The following is a 27532-nucleotide window of genomic DNA, read 5'->3' on the forward strand; positions in this document are numbered from 1 at the left end:
ACTATTCGTAATATTTTCCCCAAGACTGTTAAAAATAGGTTTGTTTCAGCAGTTACCAGAGTGTGCCATAAAACATGTGTTACTGCGCTTGCACAACTATGATAGCATATGACACTCTTACGTTCGTAAGTATAAAGCATGAATATATCTTACATTACGTCAGAAACAGGACATCAGAGGATACTCTAAGAGCATCGTAAGTTTGTAAAACGTACTGAATTGTGTAAATCGGCTTGAAGTGCACATTCGTATGTCCTAATTCACAATGAAGAAGGCCCCAACCTGATATTAAGCTTTTCAGTGTCGTTTTTGGGATGTACATTTTCTTGGAGTACCAGTACTGTACATGGAAGAATCCTGGAGATATTAGAAGGTATCAGATAGATTATATAATGGTAAGACAGAGATTTAGGAAGCAGGTTTTAAATTGTAAGACACTTCAAGGGGCAGATGTGGACTCTGACCACAATCTATTGGTTATGAACTGTAGATTAAAACTGAAGAAACTGCAAAAAGGTGGGAATTTAAGGAGATGGGACCTGAATAAACTGAAAGAACCAGAGGTTGTACAGAGTTTCAGGGAGAGCGTAAGGGAACAATTGACAGGAATGAGGGAAAGAAATACAGTAGAAGAAGAATAGGTAGCCTTGAGGAATGAAATAGTGAAGGCAGCAGAGGATCAAGTAGGTAAAAATATGAGGGCTAGTAGAAATCCTTGAGTAACAGAAGAGATACTGAATTTAATTGATGAAAGGAGAAAATACAAAAATGCAGTAAGTGAAGCAGGCAAAATGGAATACAAACGTCTCAAAAATGAGATTGACAGGAAGTGCAAAATGGCTATACAGGGATGGCTAGAGGAAAAATGTAAGGATGTAAAGGCATTTCTCACTAGGGGGTAAGATAGATACTGCCTACAGGAAAATTAGAGAGACCTTTGGAGAAAAGAGAACCACTTGCATGAATATCACGAGCTCTGATGGAAACCCAGTTCTAAGCAAAGAAGGGAAAGCAGAAAGGTGGAAGGAGTATATTGAGGGTCTATACAAGGGCAATGTACTTGAGGACAATATTATGGAAATGGAAGAGGATGTAGATGAAGATGAAATGGGAGATACAATACTGCGTGAAGAGTTTGACAGAGCACTGAAAGACCTGAGTCGAAACAAGGCACCGGGAGTAAACAACATTCCATTAGAGCTACTGACGGCCTTGGGAGGGCCAGTCATGACAAAACTCTACCATCTGGTGAGCAAGACAGGCGAAATACCCTCACATTTCAAGAAGGATATAATAATTCCAATCCCAAAGAAAGCGGGTGTTGACGTGTGAAAATTACCGAACTATCAGTTTAATAAGTCACAGCTGCAAAATACTAACGCAAATTCTTTACAGATGAATGGAAAAAACTGGTAGAAGCTGACCTTGGGGGAGATCAGTTTGGAATCTGTAGAAATGTTTGAACACTTGAGACAATACTGACCTTACGACTTACCTTAGAAGAAAGATTAAGGAAAGGCAAACCTACGTTTCTAGCATTTGTGGACTTAGAGAAAGCTTTTGACAATGTTGACTGGAATACTCTCTTTCAAATTCTGAGTGGCAGGGGTAAAATACAGGGAGCGAAAGGCTATTTACAATTTTTACAGAAACCAGATGGCAGTTATAAGAGTCGAGGGGCATGAAGAGGGAAGCAGTGGTTGGGAAGGGAGTGAGACAGGGTTGTAGCCTCTCCCCGATGTTATTCAATCTGTATATTGAGCACGCAGGAAAGGAAACAGAAGAAAAATTTGGAGTAGGTATTAAAATCCATGGAGAAGAAATAAAAACTTTAAGGTTCGCCGATGACATTGTCATTCTGTCAGAGACAGCAAAGGACTTGGAAGAGCAGTTGAACGGAATGGACAGTGCCTTGAAAGGAGGATATAAGATGAACATCAACAAAAGCAAAACAAGGATAATGGAATGTAGTTGAATTAAGTAGGGTGATGCTGAGGGAATTAAATTAGGAAATGAGACAATTAAAGTAGTAAAGGAGTTTTGCTATTTGGGGAGCAAAATAACTGATGATGGTCGAAGTAGAGAGGATATAAAATGTAGACTGGCAATGGCAAGGAAAGCGTTTCTGAAGAAGAGAAATTTGTTAACATCGAGTATTGATTTAAGTGTCAGGAAGTTGTTTCTGAAAGTATTTGTATGGAGTGTAGCCATGTATGGAAGTGAAACATGGACGATAAACAGTTTGGACAAGAAGAGAATAGAAGCTTTCGAAATGTGGTGCTACAGAAGAATGCTGAGATTAGATGGGTAGATTACATAACTAATGAGGAGGTATTGAACAGAATTGGGGATAAGAGGAGTTTGTGGCGTAACTTGACAAGAAGAAGGGGCCGGTTGGTAGGACATGTTCTGAGGCATAAAGGGATCACAAATTTAGCATTGGAGGGCAGTGTTTGGCTCTTTATAATGGCGTAATGCCATACATCCCAGAAGATGAAAATGTGCACTTGAAATTCAGCGAACAATTGGAACTAGCCAATACTGTGGAATGAAACACTTCGTTTCAAATAAATTGATTGCCTCAGCAGCAAAGATTAATTAAAGCTAAATTTCTTTAGAAAACCTACAAAAATAACTTCATTGTTCTGCAAAGTGATTAATGTTTGAGTACCAAAAACGTGGAAATAAAATAATACCAGAAAACTGAAACTAATAAAATATTTTTGCCTTCCTGAATTTTATGAATGTATTTTAATTCAAGTGATAGCTCCCAGACACAGAAATCCATTTTGTTTTCATTTGATGTGGAAGCTGTAAATGAAGAAACGAAGAGGAAACAGCGTAACCACTAAATGTAAACACGGGTCACGCGGAGACTACCCCCTCCCCACTACAACTCGGACAACTCTGCGCATACACGAAACGGGCAGCTAGGGCCCGCCAGAAAAAATTTTCTTGTTAGCATTTGGCTGCCTGCTGGTACTGCCGATACAGTTAACAGCCACACTTTGAGTAGCCAAAAGCGGGAGAAGGTACTGCTCATACGTGACTCAGCTGCGCATGCGCATGGGCCCGCTGGCAACTGCTTAAATTAACCTAATGTAAAACAGTTTTGACATCATGTTCATAGACAGTAGTTTATTGTCACGAAGTATTGCATGGTCTTCGCCCTAAGGCCTTTGACATATTTTGCTGTTGCCAGACGCTAGTGCGTGCACAGTGTTTTATTGTTGTAAATGGCAAATTTCTTCTGTAACTGAAGTTTTATTTTGATTTTTGGCTCTCGTTTATGTTTTATTGCTACAGTATTATTGTCCAGTAGCAGGATACAGTAATATTCTTTTTTACAGTATCAGTTCTTACCAGTCAAATTTACAAAAATTTAACTGAGAACTAAAACAATGAAAAATTCTCAGAATTTTGAAAAATTCCGGAGCTTTTCCCGGATCAAAAAATTTTCCGGTTTTTCCCGGATTTTCCGGTTATCCCAGGGTGTACACACCCTGAATATACAATAAGCTGAACTAGTTCCTTTGCAGATAACATAGCGTAATCAATCCAAGCATGCGTACAGCAACATATAATACGGTAAACAATGTTCTTCAAATTATCAGAAAAGTCATGTTTTTCTGCAAATGATCAGTTTCAAACAGACAACATATTCAGTTCTGCACATCTGGCAGTACTATATCAGTGGTAACTGTAACAGATGGTAAGGAAATAATAAACTGAGGGGAAACTTCGGATTTTTAAGTGTCCATATTGATGAGAGTCTTAACTGGAGAAAGCACATTTTGGAACTCTTAAAACCAGTTATTTGAGCCGCATTTCACTTTGAATCACTGCAAATATTGGGGAGAGAAATCTATAAGCTGACATATAGTCATAAAAAATAATTTTCTCAGGTCACTCATCTTTAAGAAAGAGCATCTTCACTGCTCAAAAGCAACCTGTAGCACAAAAAGGGGTGCACAATGCTGGACCTAAAGTTTTTCATCACTTAGACAGCAAAGTAGGAAGTTCTCTCACAACTCCTCCTATTCCATACAAGAATTTCTTTTACTGTAATGTGTAAAAGTAATGGGTAGGAACAATTAAGTAACATTCATACATCATTATTCAAAAAATAAAAACAGTTGTAAATTTTTAGCATATAAAATGCCTCACTCCAAATCATCACTATTTATATATATTAAAAAAAAAAAAAAATGATCCATTGAAAAGCAATCAACCATTTAGCTTTTGTATCCAGTTTATGGCCAAGTTTACACTATTTAAAAATGTTTGTAATGAATGAAACTGATCTTATTTACATTAGTACCTAAACTTTTCCTGTACTGTCAAAAGGACACACCAGAAAGTTTGATTTTAAACTTAAGTTCCAACTAATGCTGATAATTGTAATATTGTCGCAAGAGTAATATTGCAGCCCCAATGACATTATAAACATTATAATTGTGTAAGGGTGGAACAACTTTGTAAAATGCAAATTCTTAGAATATCAAAATTTACGTGTTCTTTACCACTGAAAGAGAACAGTCCATTTTAAATGTTAACAAAGCAACACACACAAAATTACCTGCCATCTTCACCCTCAACACCGTTTTCAACTTCAATATCTGGAACCAAGTAATACTGCAAAGGATTTGGCCACATATCGTCCTTTATAACCTGCCAACCAAGAAAGTTCATTTGTATATATATCAGTGCTAGCAAAAACCTAACACAACAAGCATTATTTGGCTAGAAAATATCCAGGTATCGCCATTTAAAATTTTAGGTGTTTTTTCTAGTGAGTTAACCTGTAATTTCCATTTGTTTTCCAGGAGTTTGTTAATTGATTTTCCATATTAAACATACAGTTACCAATGTTGATGTTGTAGTGAACGCTGAAAACTGTATATACATGAAAAATTAAGCTAGAGTGAGCATTATAAAAGTGATTTTAAGCGGAGGTAGGATGCCACATGGGCAGCAAAATTTTCCAAATCCATTAACCATAAAATTTGAGTTTTTTCTGAACATGGAGTTTAAAATGCAACAGCTCATCCAATTTTTCATAAATTAAATCAATTCTGGAGTCTCTTTCACTTTTAAGTATGGTTTGTATGCTGTCCAAAAATCATTGAAGAATCTCTTACTTATGCAGAAAAATGTACCTATAGCAACAAATGCAGCCAATAGTAAGTCAAAAAATGGTGAAATTTCACACAAAAAAAAAAAAAAAAAAATAATAATAATAATTGTTATGTTTCCGAACTTCCACTGCTGTGAGTGTGAATCCTGAATCCTTCCTTATATGAATTTATTTGTAAAAGAATATAAAAGAGGGAAACATTCCACGCGGGAAAAATATATCTAAAAACAAAGATGATGTGACTTACCATTTGAAAGTGCTGGCAGGTCGATAAATACACAAACAAACATATACATACACACAAAATTCAAGCTTTTGCAACCAATGGTTGCTTCGTCAGGAAAGAGGGAAGGAGAGGGAAAGATGAAAGGATGTGGGTTTTAAGGGAGAGGGTAAGGAGTCATTCCAATCCCGGGAGCGGAAAGACTTACCTTAAGGGGAAAAAAAGGACAGGCACACACAGGCACACACACACACACACACACACACACATATCCATCCACACACACACAGACACAAGCAGACATTTGGCCTTTACAAATATCTGCTTGTGTATGTGTGTGTGTGTGTGTGTGTGTGTGTGTGTGTGTGTGTGTGTGTGTGTGTGTACCTGTCCTTTTTTCCCCTTAAGGTAAGTCTTTCCGCTCCCGGGATTGGAATGACTCCTTACCCTCTCCCTTAAAACCCACATCCTTTCATCTTTCCCTCTCCTTCCCTCTTTCCTGACGAAGCAACCATTGGTTGCAAAAGCTTGAATTTTGTGTGTATGTATGTGTTTGTTTGTTTATGTATCTATCGACCTGCCAGCACTTTCGTATGGTAAGTCACATCATCTTTGGTTTTAGATATATTTGTTTGTAAAAGTATAGACAGTGGAAATTAAAATGTCCTGTGGTGCCCCTCTTGCCCCAAGTCAGCCCGTTTGACGTCCTACCCCCTCTTAAGAGCAATTAAAACAGAATAATATAAATGAAGCACAAATACTCAGATGATTAATGAAACCTTTGAAAGCCTATAAGTTTAATCAACTGAGAGTTTAGAAGCACCTCAGTGTACATATTAGACCTCACCTATTAAGATGATGATACCATTGAAGAAAGGAAAAATTTGGCAAGAATTTTCTTCAGTTGTGGTAAGGAACAAATATCCATTTAAAATTGGAAATTTGTGGTAAGGACAATGGGACCAAACTGCTGAGGTCATCGGCCCCTAAGCTTACACACTAATTCAACTAACTTATGCTAAGGACAACACACACACACACACACACACGCGCCCGAGGGAGGACTCGAACCTCCAACAGGGAGACTCGCACAAACCGTGACGAGATGCCTCAGACCGCACGGCTACACCGTGTGCCTCCATTTAAAAAAAAATTAATTAATTAATTAATTAAGCAATATGATTAAGTCATGAACCTTCACATACTAATGAAAATATTAGCACATCACAAAACCCCATCAGCACACTAACAGATAATTTGGGATGTCTTTATAATAAAATGAACAACAGACTGAATTAACTATCTTAAAAATCCTGTATTTACTCTGTGACACGTTATCCCAAGAAAAATCAGAAACATTATGAAAAAGTTACGGACATAATTACAGATTCCTGTAAGAGCATGTTTGACATCCCTTGATTTAAGTAATCTGTAGACTGAAGTGCCAAAACAAGAAGCATTTAATAATAGCACACACAACTTTCTCCACAATAATAAATTAAGCACAGAAAAAAATACTGAACATAATATACCAACAGAAAGTAAGGTTCAAAATCCACAATGGTTTGGCAGCAATTACTGCAGACATTACCATCAAACACATCAAGACAATATATTTGTTTTGTAAATAAAACCACCTTTTCTTGGTACACTGTAATTTATTCCTCCCATGCACATTTCACCTTTTTGCTTTACTCTAAGACATCTTCTGTGGGATCTAGAACAATACAGTCTCATTTTGATGTGTGTTAATATAAAGTATCAAAAAGTTCACATCGCATTTTTTATGTAAATAAGTAATTACTTACAGTCTGTTGGCATCTGCGTTTCCTCTCGTCTAGTCTGGAGGTCACACCACCACTTGATTTCCAAAACATACGCATATTTTTATATTCTGAACTGTTTTTTTCACACTGTTCGCCATGTTTACCTTTATTTTTGTGGCGGCAACATGGTGAACAGCGAAAAATTCGTCCAGAATATAAGAATGTGCTTATGTTTCAGAAATGAAGTAGTAGTGGAACCTCCAGACCAGATGAGAGGAAACGCAAATGCCAACAAACTGTAAGTAATTACTTATTTACGTAAAAAACCCGATGTGAGCCGTTTGATAATGTAAAAATAACACATTTCAAAATAAAACAATCATTCTATATCCCACTGAAGGTGCCTTCGAGTAGAAAAAATAAATAAATAAATAAATAAATAAAATATTACAGTCCAGAACGAAAAGGTGATTTTATTTATAAAACAAATAGTTTCATGCTTCCTGCAGAGAATGGCTACACAAATGAACTCTACATCGAGACAATATTAGTATGTCGGAAAATGAATATTACATTACAAACTATATGCTAGTGGCAACAGCAATGGTTTTATGAGGGTGATTACACAATTATTTTAGAGCAAAGCAATATGAATTTGAAAATTAAATTTATTGTGAAGCACGAGGAATTTCAGTCCTGAACTTTTCAGATGCTGAGAGGTAAAGGAACTCAAACTACATAAAAACTGAAATGAAAAGAAAACACAATATCTAGAATGAAGTGTCAAAGGCCAACGTAATGAATGTATTCAAAATGTGCTGAAGGAAATTGAAGCTGGAATTTGGAAAAATAAAAGTCCAACTGCAGTAAATCCCCAAATTAACAAACCCACTTTTATAGAAGTCCCGCATTTATCGAATATTTCTGTCAGTCCCAGCAAAACTCTAATAACATTATTCCACCCTGCTTTTAATGAACCCTGCTTTAATTAAAAACATAATGTGAAACACTCTGCAGATTAAAATCCAGTTTTTACACAATTGATAACATGTCCAAGTGTTTCTGATTTCTTTCAGTTTCACACATCATTGATTCTTTTGGTTGATACATATCTAGTCATCGGGGGGGGGGGGGGGGGGGGATCAGAAAAGGAAAAAAATAAAAAGAAAGAAAGATAAAACCTAAATCAATTTCCGCCTTGCCTACAATGCTAACCTAGTCAAACGAACTGACATCACAGTTACTGTGTTACAAAGTGTGAGACACAGTGTGTTGTCATTTTACTGTTGAATTTATCAGTTGCACTTTTGTGGAGTTATGGCCTGTGAACACAGATAGCTTATGATTCAGCAAAAGCTGACGATCATCCACGACATCGAAGACAATTGCAACATAAAACTTTTTTTGACATTGTGAAGAAGTGTTTGGCACTGTCTTCATTGTGAGGCACTCTCAAAAACAAGAAAGTGTTATTAAATGTTGGAGCTAGAGATTCCTCTGCAACAGGAAGAACATTCAGATGTCAACATTTAGCAATACAGGAACAATTCTTTTAAAAAGATTTCAAAGAATGAAGTTGCAGCATTCCTATAAGTGGAAACACATAGCAACAGAACAATCAGGAAATTGCCCAGTATGTCAAATGGATGGTTGGATAGTTTTTTTTAAGGGGGGGGGGGGGTCAGTCTCTGATTTCAGAGTGTACGTGGAGAGAGTGGACGTAGAAAGTGCAAATCATTGGAAGAAATTATTAACACACGATTACGGGCCCACAGCATTTATAACGCAGATGAAACTGGCGTCTTTTTACAATTTATTAGTTTGCTGAATAAGTCCATATTATTTCTGCTTTGCACATCTGTATTCTAGTTATTATGGGTTTATTTGTCAATCGCCATTTTTTATTTGTAGTTCACTGTTGCTATTTTAGTTTACATACTGCCATTTTGACATTTGGTGAAACTGAGTACATTTGTGGATCTAAGAAAATGAAGTACAAAGTGGAGAAATTTGAACTTTTCCAACATATTCTCCTGTTTATGTTCAGCACCAGGTGACAGCAGTAGAGGCAACCAGAAACATTTGCGCTGTGTATTAGGATAATGCCACTGGGCAGGACACAGCAAGCAAATGGTTTTTCTCATTTTAAAGAGGATCATTTTGACATTAGTGACTGTCCACATTGAGGAAGACGTTCACAATTTGATGAGCATCATTCGAACACATTAATCCACAATGATCCACATCAGTATACTCGAGATCTGGCAAATGTGATGAACTGTGATCATTCCATCATCGTGCAAAACCACACAAATTTGCGGGTGGAAATATGTGCATCTCTGTTTGCTTGTCATCAATTAGCTCATGAACAACACTGCTCATTTCTGTCCCGCATTGTTACTGGTGGTGAGAAATTGTGTCTTTACGTTAACATAAGAAACAGAAATGAATGGCTGAGCCCAAATAAAGCAGCAACTCCCCATACAAAGACATGCACGCACACACAAAAGATAATGTTATACATCTGATGAAAGAACGACAGTGTGGTGTACTACGAATTGCTTCCCTGAGGTGTAAAAAACACTGCAGACTTTTATAGTCAACAACTGAGATATCTTGCAAACACAATCCAAAAACGATGACCAGGAAGACACTGAAGTGACACTACTCCACGGTAACACCTGCCTGCATTCTGCTAAACACCATACAGGAGTTTGTTTCGGAAGTTATTCCACACCCACCTTCTCCCCTTATCTTACGCCTCGTTTTTTCACCTTTTCCACTCTACCTAAAAACCTTCAAAGTCCTTCCTTTCCGGATGAAAACGTACTCCGAACATGGCTCGATGAGTTCTTCACCTCAAAACAATTACATTTCTACAGTTGGGGAATTGAAAAGTACCCTAGCATTGGTACACTGTTGTAAATAGTGAAGGAGAATATATTACTGATGACTAAGATCTTCGTTGTGTGTAGCTGTTGTGTTTAATAAACATATGGCAAAACACTACGAACTTATGCAGCAACCTAATACCTCCTGCAAAAATGTATTCTGTTAAGGGAGAAAAATGCTGTGGTATTTAAAAAAGCAAAGAATGAATGACTACTATATTGTGGGTAAATAGTGATGGAAGTGAGAAATTGCCTCCACTGATGAAGGGAACTTTAAATCTCTTATATGTTTTAAAAACATAGAAACACTACCTTATACTTATTAGTACAACAGCAATGCCTAGAAGACATCTGAAATCTTTACAAGATTTTTCATGCATTTAAATGCCAAGATGGGTGCAGCAGGCAGGAAAAATAGTGCTTATTATCAACAGATGCCCTGCACAGCCAAAGGAAACACCATTTCTGAGGAATGTAAACAACACATCTACCAAACTGCACATCTATCAGCAGCTTCTGGACCTGGGCATAAAACTCTCTCTTACATACAGAAACGAGCAGCAGTTGTTTCGAAGTCAATTACATAGCTTGAGAGGAGGAAGTGATGAGACTCGACATTCTACACACTATGCATATGTTTGTTGCTTCCTAGAATAGTGCATAACAACATATTTTGGTAATTTTTTTTACAAAGGCTGGTTGTGGTACATCAGCTGCTGTTGAAGTTGGCGTTGTTCCAGAAGAAGAATGGACTAGCATCACAAATGCTTCTGAAAATGTGACATTCCAGGACTTTTTTTCTTATGATGATTACATTCTGACATCCACAATAAAGATGAATGACAGAAATTGTAGTGGAAGAACACAGCGAGGTGACAATGATGGAGGAGGAGGTGACTGTTTTTGTAACTGCTGTGCAAGGAACTGACACTGTCAGGAACTACTATTCCTCTTTTAACCCTTTTGCAGCTGTCTGATGTGTACACACATCCTCCTACGCCATCTCCTAAGTGTTGTGAACATGTTTATGTGCGCATTTTCCTACAGTGCTATAGACGTCTGAATGTGTTCTGAGCCACTGACCTCTTACTGCTGCAGACAAGTTACTTCCATACCTAGGTGAATAAAAAAGTTGTGAGTACTTATCACACAACATATATGCCTCCTTACATGCAGTCTTCAATCATTTATGCGCTATGATGATTGTTATGACCAAATCATTCACAATGTGAAAGGATGTGATTGGGCACATCGCATGCGACTGTCCTTCAGATATAAAACCCTATACTGTAGTACAAATCAAGATACCCATCTACTCTCAATTTTAAATAAAATTTCGATATCTTACCTACATTTCATTTACTGCAATATATGAGCTAAAACCAGCCAATATGCAAAGTTTAAGTAATGTGTTTTTATCTCTGCAAAATCTTTACAATATCTTACAATTTTTTACTTAGTTCTTTACCGAGTAACGATATCAGATTGTAAGGTGTGCGAAAATCAAGTATTTTCCTCTAATAATTTAAACAAAAATTGGATAGTAGGTGTTTCATATTGCCCAGAACACCATCTCTCAGCATAGGCACCAGTATGAGGCGAGCAGTACAGACATAACAAACCCGTCTCGGCACGGAATGTGAAGAACACATCTGTAGCAGCGAAAGAGTTAATGTGAGTGAGTCAATTCTAAGAAACGTCAAAAAACTGGAGTGACACTTTCAGTCAAGATAATACACAGGAAGGACAGAAAAAGTAATAACAGGAAACAATTATGGTGGTGACTAAGAAAAGCGCATCACACTGTGAATGATTTCAAGACAGTTGTGCTTATACAATCAAGTGGTTAAGCATGTCATCTTGAAATATCACAATAAAAACCCAAGATAAGCTGACTGAATTGCTCTCTCTCCTAGGTGCAATAATACTGTACTCAAATCTGTGGCCGATTACTGGCGAGTTTGTAATTAAATATGATTCTGAGTCACTCCTTCCACGTAACTAGGAAAAACCACCAATTAAGGAAAACTCTTAGAGATGGAAGAAATATTTGGATCCTCAGCGAGTCACTGAAAAGGAGTTTTACTGTAGAATTCTTAATGAACAAGAGGAGTATAATCTTTTTTTTTTCAGTTCTCCTGTTAAATCACAGGAAATTTTTCTTGCATACCTAGTGACAGAGCCATTCTTGAACATTTATGCTTTTCTAGGCACTTGTGACTGGAGTATATTGATTATTCATTATCAAGTGTTGGTTGCTAAACATGGCGAGCATCTGGCATGAAGCTGTTGCAGGTGAAAGAAACATTAACTCATATACTACAGTCAAGTTTTTATCTAAAACTAGTAGAATGTCTCGTACGGAAACAAATATTTTGGGGAAAAAATACCTGGTTGTTAATTTTAATTATGAGCTACGTCAAAAACTAAGAAGCTAATTTTCTTAAACTGAAGCCAATGATCTATAAATGGTCAGCATTTAGTCTTTCAAACTAACAAGTCATGCAGAAGTGGCCAGTAACTTTATTTTCTCCACATTATTTTAACAAAAATTATAGAACATGGAATTAATTAATATAACAGGCTCTACCTTTAAATGCAATGCTTCTAGTTCTGCAGTTATTTTATCAATGTGCTGTAAGTAATGAACTGAATATACCATTACAGTTACATAAACATTAAACAGATGCTGCCCATATGTGTAGGAGCGTCTTCGTACACCAGCCTATACTGTGCAAGTTTACAGCTGCCAACTGAAGGGTCTATCTCTACAAATATTTATTATCGCATCTGATGGATTTTGTATGTAACTTGTGGATCACAAGGAAGTCTATCACTGTCTTTTTATGGCGATTATATTCTGAACTTTTATCCACCCTAAAACAACATGTGTTTCTCTTTTATGTTCTACGATAAATAGTTCCAAATTAAAATGACTAAGTACTGCCACACAATTTCTCTCGTTCTTTTAGACTGCTTGAACATGTCAAGTCGAAATCAATAATAGCAGTGGACAATACATTGTAATTTATGTATTCGATGTCACCAAATTCGTATTTTTCAAAAATACTTTTTTTGTTATTCCCAATATGTATTTTATATCCCCTTTACTACCGCCATCGCTAGTTGTTTCTCGTTTGCTTTCTTTACAGTTTGCTCAATGTGCCATATTGAAGAACACTGATGACAGACTACAAAACTCTCACTCCTTCCTCAACTACTACCTCCCTTTCTCGTCTTTCAGCTCTTAAAACTGCAGTCCAGTTTCCATACAAGTTGTAGGTGACCTTTCCCTCCCCATAGTTCGGCTACCTTGTATATATACAACAAACATAACTGAGCTGGACGTAACTTTTCTGTAAGCTTTCTCTCTTGACCATGTCTTTAAAAAAGGCTGCTTCAATACACACATGCTTTAACATTCAAGTATACTCGCAGAAACAAAGCATTTTTTGTTCTCCATTATGCACTTATATACATTTGAAGGTGGGGTCCCACTATCCCTCAGCCAGGCAGTAGGCAATACTTCATTACCAACTAACTCTGAACCAAAGTTTAATTTTTATGTATATTAGTGTTCTTTTTTTATTAGAGCCCTGCAGACTGTGTATTTTCTTTTGTAGAAAATTCATCATACACAACACAAAGAACTAACAGCTAGTCATAGAGCTGATTTGTACAGATGTGCATAAACACAATATCTGACACCATGCCCCTCACCCTCCAGTATGTAACCACTATGCAATGCAAATCTGAAACACAGTGGGGCCAAATAGTCACCACTAACTCAACACGGGCATTGGAAATGGGCAGGCAACTGTCACCATAAAAAGTAGAATACAGCCTGGGGTATCATATAACTGATTATCATTCAAACTAAAATTGATTATATGTAGCTTTTTATTATCACATATGATGGCTTCTCCAACCTGGTGGATAGGAAATGCAGCAACGGGATTTCTTTCTCTCGCATCAAATTATTTCACTACAAAGACTTGTTAAACAATTAACTCTGAAATTTTCTGTTAAGGAGTCCACTCACTCATTCCCATCAGTGGCTACATGGACTTCAACAGGAGAGGCATGTCTCACTGGCTCAGACACTTTCAGTGCAGACAATACCCCAAATGTGTTCACAACACATGTATAAAGACACCTGTAATAATGGTCTTTCAATTACAGTACTGCTTAACACACACCTCACCACCACACAGTTCCCTTGGTCTTGATCTTACAAATGGAAAAGTGAATAAATTTCAACTAATTACAGATATTTTGAAAAATCTATAAAGAAAGGGTAAAATAAAGCCTTGATATTGCACAGTGAATTGTGAAACTACATACATATTAAATCAAAGACTGGAATGTTTGACCCTGTTGGCTTGGCAGCTTCACCAAGAAAATGTTCTCTAAATGTAGTTAATTTATTTGTGAATCTTCCCATCCACTTTCAGCACTCTCATAGCTGGTTGTATAACTCTTCACATATGAGCAGCTAACATTTGGATGTTACTACCATGATTTCCTAAAGAGACAAATGTGCCACACTGACTCAGATCAGTTTTCAGCAGCAGGCAACATGTCGTATCAGTATTAGACACAGAGGTCCCTAACTATTACCTTCCTTCCTTAGCAGGTGCAGTTGCTGAACAGAAAACTCTGTGTTTTACTCATATACTCGCACACAGTGATAAACACCTATACTTTTTGAAACCAACACTAACAGTAAATAAGGACATATCCTTAACTAATGTTAAATGATGTTGAAGTTTTTAGTAAGCACTGACATACTGTCTCATAAGATAAAAAAAACCTGTTTATTATACTTAGCAAATTATTTCACTGGAGACCGCAATGTCTCTGAGTGCTTAGCATTAGGAAGATGCATAAAAAACGTTTACAAAAAGCATATTGCATTTCTCTTCTTTTATTCAGACTACTTCGTGTGTGTGTGTGTGTGTGTGTGTGTGTGTGTGTGTGTGTGTGTGTGTGTGTGTGAGAGAGAGAGAGAGAGAGAGAGAGAGAGAGAGAGATGTTAAACATTGCAGAGATGACTATTAAAAACAATACAAAATACATAATCTTTTAATAACGCACAGTATTTGTTTTTATTTATTTTGCAAGAGTATTTACAAGTGGTTTTAATATTGTTTTATTAGACTTGGGAGTTGACATCAAAAACTGCAACTACTACACAATAATAAATTGATAATTGAATAGCAGAACCAACTGATTAAGGCCATCAGTTATTGAGAACCTGCTTTCATTATAAATCACAGCTACTGCTACATCATCAGTCAATATTTTAAGCATAACAGTGTGTGTCCAGGCAGAAAATGAAAGTCACAGGTTCTTTATAATTATCCAACAAAAACAACAAACCTGTGTCACTATTGTGAAATAGCAAAGTACTGCATACAGAATAATAAGTTTTAATGGCCTGTCACAGCACTTGCTAAGCTGCTGTCATGTTATACGTAAGTTGTTATAACACAGTTCCATAATTCTACTGAAAGAGTTGCTGAACAGAATTTTGCTCCCTCACCACATGGCGCATGATAATAGCTAAAATTTTATGCTGGCAACATTTCTCTAGAGATACCATAATCAGTCTTGATCACAAACTTTTATTAATAATTTGCAATCAAGACATTTCAAATTACCTAATCACATCACTGCTTGTTCCAATAATGTTTTCAAAAATTACCTCTCTAATGGCCTACAGCAATTAGAGGAGTGATAGCAAAGATACAGCAACTTTCCAAAGGCAATCCATATTAACTGTTCCACAGTCTGCTAGATGTGGAAGAAATTCAAGCTAAAGTAAAATCTCTCAGTGATTGATGTGAATGGATGAATGTGGATGCATTCCAAACAGATAAACAATGGCTGCAGTACATCGCCACCAATGCACTCTTTCATCTCTTACACACTTCAACTGTTTCAGTTTCTCTCCACTCGCAACCAGGAATGCTGTGGCATGTTCTGCATAGGAATTCTCTCTCTCTCTCTCTCTCTCTCTCTCTCTCTCCCCCCCCCCCCCCCTTAAACAATTTATGGGCATGATAAACTATTTGTTTTGTTTACTGTGAAACAAACATCATGTTTCCTTCAAGATAGGTAGGGGTAGCATCTTGGATTGGACTGTGATAGAATATAGTACCCACAGTAATGAGAAACAGCTCCGCAAGATCACTAATTTGACACAAAGCACATCCCACGGCAAAAACCTGGTGCATAAAATGTCACAAGAATAGGAGGCAGCATATTTTGGTTTAACATCCTTGTTTTAGAGCAAAACAACAGTGGCAATAAATGATGTTAGGCTTGAAACCTTAAATCATATGTCTTTTTTGGGGGGTTGGAGGGGGAAGGGGGTGTGGCAGGGCGGCAATGCCCAGCAGGTGAAAAACTGAAAGAGTTGTAATGGGATCTATAATATGTAGGAAGCTGGCTATAGTAGCACCAACATGATAAAGTGAACAACGTGCTTCAGATGATGAACCCTGTATGATACACAATGTGCAGATTTTTATATACATATAATGGAAAAGAGTGTATTCATTTGTGTCTACACTCTGGCATGTCATGTCACATACTTCAGTTTCTGTATGGCTCTTTCCAGATAAAAATTCTGAGACACAACAGAAGACTACTGTGAGTCTGAACACACAAAATACAATAATTACATCAGTGAGGAGGCAATATTTAGTCTTCCTTTACATGATTGTGCAAAAGATTTTTCACCTGCAAGTAAGTATGCTAATAAGAAAATCTAAAAATCAGAAGAAAACATTTTTCAATACATTGATTTTTAATTGTTCTCTAATTATTGTTAAGGCTATTACTTCTGCCACACTACAATTTACCTCCGCAATGTCATCAGCAGCTGGATCTCCATGATCTATGAACCAATGGAAAAACGTTTTCTGATCAAGATCTCTTTTCCTTCCTTTGGCTGCAGTCTTCTCTTTTGCTTTCTTTGTTAAGTCATGGCCATCTTTCCACCTAATCTGAGTACTCTGTGATGCTGGATCCCCTGAAAATGGCAATATATTGTCAACATCTTAAAAATTACATGCTAATAGTTGTTCTTTCTGGTTAGGCAAAAACAGTTCTGCCATGCAGTGACTACAAAGTATCTACCAATGAAAGGCAGTTTATAGTTTTCATGTCTGCTCTGTAAATGTAGTGCAGACAGCGAACTATCGCAGTTCGCTGCTATACAAAGTAAATGACTGGTTGCACTACAATAATTACTGGCTAAATTTAAGAACTATATCAGTATTTGTATTGTATTTATATTGGTCCTGTTGTCTAAAAAGCAGTTTATGCATAAGGCATTGTACAAGCCAAATTATAAGTATACAGCTAGACGTCATTTCTAGGCACACTTATTTAAGGTTACAATAATACACTTTGTACATAAGTATCTGTGTAACACACTTAATAAATTTAAATATTCTTCAATGGAGTAAAACCAGTGATGCTGTAAATATGACTTAAGAGATTTTCCAAAGGTACTGACCTAAGTAATAGCTTTTATGTCTTCAGGAAGTTTGTTATAAAGCTTAACTCCCATATGAAAAGTACCTTTTTGGCATAAAGCTGTGCTGATTTGGGTTAAATGTAAGTTTCTGTTTTGTCTGGTAGAGTGATCATGTATATTGCAGTTCCCTCCCCCCCCCCCCCCCCCAGTCTTAAGTCTTTACCTATAACATTTATTTTACAGAATAAAAGGGCTTCCATAATGTACACACATGCTAATGGAGGAAAGCCAGAGTTCTTAAACAGAGGTTTACAAGCGTCTCTAAGCTTGCACCCAAACAAGATTCAAATGGCCCTTTTTTGTAATTTAAAAGTGCTTTTAGCTGTTTTAGTTTCCGTAGAAATTGACCCAATATATAAGATGAGAATGAAAGTAGACATGATATACATTGATTACTGTTTTCTCACTACAGCAAGACTTCAGTGAGCAAAGAAGGTAACATGTTTTGCTCAGTTCTGCATTGGGATATTCAACATGCTTATCCCCTTTTACATTGCTCTGCAGCAAAAGTCCTAAGAATTTGGTTTCAGTACTGTTCCCAACTAGTTCGTCATCGATAGAGACCAATGGGATAAACATGTCCTTGTTAGGAGCATTGTGGAATTTTAGTGAAATGTTTTTTTTTTTCTTTTAATGTTTAATACAAGCTGATTATTCTGTGCCCAGCTGCTAAGTTGTTTTGTGACCATTTTCACTGACTGCTGTAACTGTTCATTGCTGTCTCCTTTTAGTAGAATTGTGGTGTCATCTGCAAATATGATTGTTTTACGTGCATCAACATTTTTAAGTTTAGATCATTTATGTAGAGAAGGAACGGAGGGGGTACCATTACTAATCCTTGGGTACACCATATTAAATTTGTTTATAGTCAGATAAGTGTTATATTTGTTGCACTGTTCCGCAGGTTCAAAACATGTTCTTGACATTCTCCATTGTTTAAAATCACTTGCATACATGCTGCATATCTAAGGGTAGTCACTCTATGCAGATTATGTGGTAGTGCATTGACAGAATAATTCAGAAAATAGTGTGTCAGTTCTACTGATTGACATATACTTTCCAGAAATTCTGGAATAAGTAGTGATGGAAGTCTCACACAACCTCCATAATCCATCCAGCATCTGCTCACACTGAATTGTTGGCCACAAATGATACACAGTCTGTTTAGTTTACAAACTGACAGTGAATCTACAAACATCTGCTTACAAAAAGATAGATTATTGGACACAGATGTTAGTAGGGAACATAATTTGCTGCATTGCTCCTATGATCGTTATATGAGGACTACTTGCACAGTGCACTGATTACATCACATGAGACATGTCAACACACACACACACACACACACACACACACACACACACACACACACACAGAGAGAGAGAGAGAGAGAGAGAGAGAGAGAGAGAGAGAGAGAGAGGTGCAAATGAACTGTGAGTCTCAAAGTAATCCCACTAACAGACAAAGATTACATACAGAACTGAGATGTATCTCTTCTGTTACAGCGGCACTTCACAAGCATCACTGCAAGACACATTCAAACAACTATCAAACACGAACACTTCACTTAAAGGGTAAAAATTTTAAGGAGAGATTTTCCACATATATAACAATACAAGTTTTTAAATTTTGTAACAAACGTAGTTTTATCCTGCAAAAAAAATAAGAGACTACATACAACTACAGAGTTAGCCTGGAGGTACACTGTACATTTGTTAACCACAAATGTAAACAGTATATTGAAAGGAATGAAATGCTCTTCTACAAAATTGTTATAAAGTAAATTAAGCAGTTTTATGTATCTGTGAATCACCACAACAAAAAACTGAAGAAATTAAGAGAACAAGCAACTGCTTTACCTGCAAGTCCTCTTCTATGACTTACCAGTGGTTCCCAAGTGAAATTCTTTGGTGAGTACAGCATTTTCAAAGTAGGGATTCTCTTCAAAATGAAAATTTATCCTGAAAATTAAAGGAACTATTATTGTCAGAAAATACCTCAAATTAAAACACAAAAGCTGATTGCAGTTTAATTTAAGAATACATCTGGTGTAAGCCAAGATGCTTTTTGAATTGCATACAGACTGGTAAAGCATCAGACAACCAATGAAAATAAATGAAAACAGGTGGTGTAATTTCAATCACAACTTTAAGAGTTTACTATTGCCCAGTACACAGCATAGCTCAAGAGTTTGGTTAATTTACTACACAAGAGAAGTTTCAATTCATTGCTACAAAACATGTTATCTGACTTATTGCCTACTTCAAACCAATAGTCAACACAACACCTTGTATTCCCACCACACCCTCATTGTCGTCACTACCAACAATACTGTGCAAACTCATGTAACCCAACTAGTCCTATTCTAAAGCCTTGCAATAATATACCACTAACATTCATAGATAAAACCCACTAAAATGGCAAAGGACATAATTAAAATTGCAAGAATTAACATCCTGAATACGTGTACCTTTAAAATTTATTTGCTACTCTAATTCAAAAGCCAACAGGTATGTGGAATTGTTTTAGGGCTCTATTTTACAGCAGTACTACAAATGGGAACTTCTGACAAAATTAAGTATGAGCTGTTACACAGTCCAGTACCTGTAACCTGATTTGATGTCTTCAAATTCTTCAACTTCCAACTTTGTAAGGTAGTGAAGACAGTCCTCCTCCTCTTCTTCCAATATTGCTGCAATTTGAGGGTGGTTGACAAACTAGTATAAGTTCAGGAAACTGTACCTTTTCAGCTTCAACATGTGCATGCACGCGCCTCATCACCCACCCACGCATGCACATGTAAACCAACCCCCACCCGCCCCTTACACATACAACAAACAAACCTAGGACACACTTTTACCATCTAGTGCACTTATATGTGCAGCATGAATGAATTTAGCATTTATTTAAAACTTTCTGAAGACATGGATTTTGTATCAGTAGTGTATTTACTAACAACATAAAGCCAATTTAAAATGGAAGAAGGAAGGTTAGAGTTTTTGAAATGCCTTTGACAGCATTGTCATTAGACAAACAGCACAAGCTCAGATTACAAAATGATGGGGAAGGGAACTAGTCATGTCCTTTCACAAAGGGACCATCCCGGCATTTGCCTGGAGTGATTTAGGGAGTTCACGGAAAACCTGAATCTGGATGGCTGGAAGGTGATTCAAATTGCTGTCATCCTGAATGTGAATCCATTGTGCTAACCACTGTGCTAGCTCAGCTGGTACCAATGGAAATAATCACATCAGACGAATATGTGACAGGAATGAGTGGCTGAAGTAGGTCAAATGACATGTCAGTATGCCCCAGTGTTGGTTATGTTAAGCCACTGGACAATATGCTCTATGACATACATTTTTGTCTGTCTTATTTCACTTAACACCTAATAATGGACAAATGAAGCATTTCATGAGTGAGCGGTACTTCTCAGTTGCACATTTTCACTGTTACTTGGGCTTATTTAGAGAGACTTCATTTCATATAAATCTGGCTACTACATGTTATAATAAACACAACCAAAAGGAAGGAGATTTTTAACAGCTGGTTCATTTAACATCACAGTGCTTTACTTAGCATGGTTCTATGGGAGTGGCAAGCATTTGTTTCATTCCTCTAACCTCAGAAATGGCTTAGCCAGCCACTTATAGGATGACTCATGGAACACTGTCTGAATCATGGAACAATTTAGCTCTTTCTTCCAAATGAAGAGCATTACCAGAGGTGAAACCACATTCATGATAGAATTTTTTCTATTACCAAACAGGAAACACAGTCTTATCTGTAATCTTACACTTGCTTACAAAGTAGCCAAGAAATAGCCACAATAAAAAACATATGTACATACTTGGGCCCTGAAAAAATATATCAACTGGGCCAGAAAGCAATAGTTTCACATATTCATAATATGATAATCATTCACATATATAATAAGAGAACACTGAGTGCTTCTGTCAGAGCACAATATATTTCCAAATAATAATATGCTATTGATGTTTGCTAATCTAGTGGTAATAACTAAACACATAACTACTCTGAAAACATTTCATAAAATACCTTGTTTGCATATGACAATAACAGGGCACAGTACAGTTGGAGATACGAAGTGTCAATATGTGAATGCAGTACAAATGACATACTGAGCATGAAAATGTCAGTCCGTATCAATTTTATATAATTTGCTGAAAGAGTTGTCTGTTGTTTTGAGGATGAGCTTCAATAGCCCAGATGGTCTTTCTGGAGGACTGCCCAATGGGAGACCTGGTGTTTCCACTGTGTGTCAACATTGGTACCACTAACCCAAGGATAGTGAACATATTTGTTGTCATGGTTCTTGGTAGCAATGGCACAGAGTGTCATGTGTGGTCTTCTGCATGAGACTAGTAGCCACTGCTGATAACATCAACAGCACAAATTAATATCACCAATGTGGCACCAGAAGAGTTAGCTAGGGCCATCAGCAACCATGTACTTGAACCAAGGAGACCACTGACCTGTCAGGATTCCCCCCCACATATTACCACCACGCATGCACCCCATCTCTGATGATGTGGAAGACAACTCTTGGTATGAGGTGATATGAACAGATCCAACCTTTTTGTCAGCAATGGTCATATGAGAATGTGGCAGCTACCAGAGTACATTAGGCACAGAAATCTCAAGTTGATCAAACTATAGAAAATGTGCACCTAAAAATTCAGTATGCTTTTGGAAAAATATCAAATTTTACACAGCTTTTTGAGAAACAGCACCTATGGCTCAAATGCTGTTGAAAGAAAAACTAGAAATAGTCAAAGGATAAAATTGGTGAACTAGTTGTTAAAACTTTACGAAGGACCGGCGGGTAAATCTAAGATGGCGGAACAGCTGAATTGTGAATCTGTTTCATATGATTTGTTTCTTTTTAATGAAACCCTGAGGCTAGGGAGGTGGATGGGTGAAGAGAAGTGATCAGTTTTTATTGTTTAAAAACATATTCGCTCTTAATCATACACACATAGGCATTCTAACATCTGCGCAAGAGTGGACCATTGTAAACTTAAGCCAACTAGTTTTTTCTGTTGGCGAGTCAAGATTAGTAGTACAGAAATGGTTAATGGAGGTAGGTGCACATTTATAAGAAAATACTGTAAATTAAAAACCAGACATTAACAAATTTTTATTTAGAGCAGATTGTTGACACCCATGTAAGAACTGAATTTTCTTATGAAATCCCTTTTAATAGTATTCGTATACCAAACACCTGCTGTTAATTTTAACCCATACATAAACATCTTTAAGCATTACTCATCTACGTAACAATAAAGATTAAGAAAACAGTAGCTGCAAATGGTTTCAATAAAGCTTTCCTTAAAAACTCTCAAACATTTATTGCAGGCAGTAACTTTATCATTCAATTTAATTCTTATAGTAAAAATTTCAAATGAGATAAATGCTGTCAGAACTCCACTGATAATTATCCACAAGAACTACTTTGATGCGTCACCCAGCTGAATACCCAAAAACATTTCGAAAAATTATGTGACTGATTGATGTCAATGGGAGGAATAGGGTCGGGGTGCTGGTTGCCAGCTGCCAACAATATAACCTACTCTGTAAATGGCTCTGCTCCCTTCACAATAAGCATCCTGGCTCACTTGGCCAGGATATGCATGTACATACAAAATAGGCGATATAGGGAGCTAAAAACTGACCCCTACCACTCAACCGTTATAGCATTGGTGTTTGGAACAACATACGCCTGGGAGCAAACGTTCTCAAAAATAAGATGTTTAATGTCAGCACATCGAACAAGATTGGCTGATGAACACTGGAATGCAATTTTCTTGATTAGATGCAAACTAAACATTGATGATATCTTGAAATCCAAACAATTTCACAAATCTCACAAACATTTTTTTGCTGCTTAATTATTGAGAGTCATATGTGCACACTAGGTCTGATGTAACTTTTTCCTAACATCACCTTCTTTGATAACTTTTTTAGTAAATAAATAAATCAGTTGTACTTCTTTTTCGTGCACTGCATGCAATTTACTCATGGTTAATATGCAATGCTGAATTTAGTTTTTCATCTTTCTCCCCACAGAATTATTTATGGCTTGGACGTGTATTAAAGAATGGTGATGCCTGCTCTGCATTTGTCATTTTGTCAGTTATCTGGCCTGTTGTGACAAAAGTTTGGTGACCACTGACATTGTCAGATGTGGGAAACTGACAAAAAATATATCCAGGATGTTCAGCATGACGGGTGGAGTCGATCTGGGTCTGGTGCACCTTCCCAAATTCAGTAAGTGGTATGCTAATATGTGCAGCTATTCATGCCAGTGAACTATTTGACCACCTACACCTATCTCATTCCATTCCATTACTTCTATTCCATTCGTAAGTTTCTAACTTAATCCTAACCTAACACTACGCTGTCTACCAGCACAACCAAAATGAATGAGGAAGAGGAGTACTACCACACTCTTGCCTACAGGTTAACTACACGTATTCATTATAATCAAGGTTAAAAAATTGATTGTCACAATAGTTCCATAATCTGCAAGCTGGAAAGATGAATAAGTGTTGATGACATAAATGACAATTATATCTTATTAGCAAACAGTATTATTACCATGTTTGATAAATGTCCCTGTTCCCTTGACCCAAATTTAACTCGGATTAAACATACCTACAAGTAGAGTTTATATACATATTTTTAAAGCAAAAGCAAACTGCTATCAAGAAAGTCTAAGAACAAACTGACAATTGAATCCTAAGTCTCTGGATTTGTAGTCTGACATCCACTTCCTCAAAGAGCCAGTGTTAGCAGATAGCAACTCCTCATCATCATGCCGCAGTAAAGACTAAATACAAGAAAGATGACAAAAATATCCTTATACTTCCATTCTATTTTACTTCTATGTATTTTTCAATTTGCAGTTTGGATCACTGAAGGGTTTCATTACTGAAAACGTTTTTTTTAATACAATAATGTATATAACTCTTTAAATAATTACATGCTACTGGAAATGTCCATGGTTTGTTAAAGACACCTGCCCGTGGAAATCAATCTTGCTTTTGAGTAAATTAAGAGTACAGTATTACAACAATACAGGAAATGCTCAAAACTGGTTCAAACCTTATCTGAGAAGAAATGTGTGTCAACATGAAAGACCCCACGAAATATTACCAGTTGCAAAGTTTGTTTTATTTACATGTGATAAATAGCAAGTCAAATGCAATTTTAGTAGAGGGCAGCAAGTTTAATTTAATCAAAGTATAAATCCACAGGGAGGCAGACTTTAATGGAAATCCATTTTTCTGCAAGAGGAATATTTAATACCAGTCATCTTATCTTCTACGAGAAGCACATTCCATATTGCAACACCAGAAAGCTCACCACACTGTACCTCTCAAAGCCATTAGCAGTTTGGGTCATAGTTAAGTCAGGCACAATAAATTAATCCCAACAACTGTGGAGAAGAAATGGAAAAAAAGGTGAAATTTGCAATTCTACATTTACATGCTCCTTCACCAACTACAACACATTAATGTTACAATGTGGCTGCAAAGACAAGTCTCATAGGTAACAGTACTAGAGCTGTTGAAAATGCAGCTGAAATCATTAAAAGGCAGCTAGGGTGTGCTATTACTGACAGACTGATCCATAGCATGGCCCAAGGGCCAAGTTAGAGTGGAAGGTGACCTGAGTGATAAGTGGAAAAATCAAAGAGTGCAAAAATGACAAAAGTTGTGGTAATACACCATTTTGTAGCACAGGCAAATGTCCATGTTTACTCTATATGTATTTATTTATTTGCGTGTCAAATTCTGTAGGACCAAATTGAGGAGTAAATCTCCAAGGTCATGGAATGTGTCAGTACATGAAATTACAACATAAAAGTAATAACAGATAAAAATAAATGTTTATGAACACGCAAAAAGTCAGTCCATAAGTTTAAGTAAACACAATCAACAATACAATAAGAATCAGCTTAATTTTCCACAGAACTCCTTGACAGAATAGAACAAGTGACCCATGAGAAAACTCTTCAGTTTCGATTTGAAAGCGCGTGAATTACTACTAAGATTTTTGAATTCGAGTGGTAGCTTACTGAAAATTGATGCAGCAGTATACTGCACACCTTTTCGCACAAGAGTTAAGCAAGTCCGATCCAAATGCAGGTTTGATTTCTGCCGAGTATTAATCGAGTGAAAGCTGCTTATTCTTGGGAATAAGCTAATATTGTAGATAAGAAATGACAGTGTGTGTGTGTATATATATATATATATATATATATATATATATATATATATAAGGCCAATGTCAAAATACCCAGATTCGTGAACAGGGGTCAACAAGAGGTTCGTGAACTTACCACACTTACTGCCCGTTCCTGGGCCAAAAATATCCTTTTAGAATGGGAATAGTTACCCCAAAAATAATACCATACAGCATAAGTGAATGAAAATAAGCAAAGTAGACTAATTTTAGTGTTGAACAATCACTCACTTCCGATACCGTTCGAACAGTAAAAATAGCAGTATTAAGTCTTTGAACAAGATCCTCAACGTGGGCTTTCCACGACAGCTTACTGTCTATCTGACCACGTAGGAATCTGAACTGTTCAGTTTCACTAATCATATGCCCGTCCTGCGAAATTAAAATGTCAGGTTGTGTTGAATTGTGTGTTAGACACTGTAAAAACTGAGTCTTACTGTGCTTTAGTGTTAGTTTATTTTCTACTAGCCATGAACTTACGTCATGTACTGCACTATTTGAAACTGAGCCAATGTTGCACACAACATCCTTCAGTACCAAGCTAGTGTCATCAGCAAACAAAAAATATTTTAGAGTTATCCATCATACTAGAGATATTTTAGAGTTATCCATCATACTAGAGGGCATATCACTTACATAAATAAGGAACAGGAGTGGCTCCAACACTGATCCTTGGGGCACCCACCACTTGACAGTACCCCACTCAGACCCCACATCACAGCCGTTATCCACATTGCGAATAATGACCTTTTGCTGACTGTTGCTAAAGTAAGAGGTGAACCAATTGTAAGCCACTCCCCGTATTCCGTAATGGTCCAACTTCTGGAGCAATATTTTGTGATCAACACAATCAAATGCATTTTCAGTTGTTAAACTGACTTCCAAAGCCGAACTGTACATCTGATAGCAAATCGTGTGATACGAAATGATCAATTACCCTAACACACACAGCCTTTTCAATAACTTCTGCAAACACTGATGTCATACAAACAGGTCTAAAGTTATCTACATTATCCCTTTCTCCCTTTTTATAAAGCAGCTTTGCTACCAAGTACTTTAATCGCTCAGGAAACTGATAATTCCCAAAGGAAAAACTACAAATATGGCTAAATACTGGGCTAACATGTACAGCACAGTACTCTAGTATTCTGCTAGACACTCCATCATAACCATGGGAGACCTTATTCTTCCATGATTTAATTATCGACTCAATCTCCCTCTCGTCTGTATCACAGAGGAGTATTTCAAACATCAATCTCAGAAAGGCATTTGCCAAGAAAGTTATATGATTTCCTGCAGAAACTAATTTATTTAATTCACCAGCAATGCACAGAAAGTGATTGTTAAATACTGTACATATATCTCATTTATCAGTAACAGAATATTTTTACTACAAACTGACTTTACATTTTTGTCCTTGTGCTGCTGACCAGACACTTCCTTCACAACTGCCCATATGGTTTTAATTTTATCCTGTGAATTAGCTGTTCTATTTGCACACCACATACTCACTGCCTTCCCAATAACATTTTTAAGCACCTTACAATACTATTTGTAATGTGCTACTGTAGCTTGATTGTGACTACTTCTAACATTTTGATATAATTCCCACTTTGTTTTATAAGATATTATTATCCCACTAGTCAGCCACCAAGGCTACCTATTACTACTAGCACCCCGTTTAGAATGTTCTAA

At 36.8% G+C, this 27532-nt stretch overlaps 1 protein-coding gene across 3 annotated transcripts in view; it reads right to left on the reverse strand.

The window, feature by feature from the left end:
• LOC126248706 (protein SET) overlaps window positions 1-27532 on the reverse strand; it is a 59086-nt gene that overhangs the window by 26411 nt on the left and 5143 nt on the right. For all 3 annotated transcript variants that reach the window (XM_049949999.1, XM_049949998.1, XM_049949997.1), the window contains exons 2-5: window positions 20171-20283; window positions 19451-19527; window positions 16887-17056; window positions 4580-4671 (exon numbers count right to left, since the gene is read on the reverse strand). In XM_049949999.1, the coding sequence (XP_049805956.1) occupies window positions 4580-4671; window positions 16887-17056; window positions 19451-19527; window positions 20171-20283 (452 nt within the window). The remainder of the gene's footprint in view (window positions 1-4579; window positions 4672-16886; window positions 17057-19450; window positions 19528-20170; window positions 20284-27532) is intronic.

Source organism: Schistocerca nitens, chromosome 3 (genome assembly GCF_023898315.1).
Source record: "Schistocerca nitens isolate TAMUIC-IGC-003100 chromosome 3, iqSchNite1.1, whole genome shotgun sequence".
NCBI classification, from domain to species: domain Eukaryota; kingdom Metazoa; phylum Arthropoda; class Insecta; order Orthoptera; family Acrididae; genus Schistocerca; species Schistocerca nitens.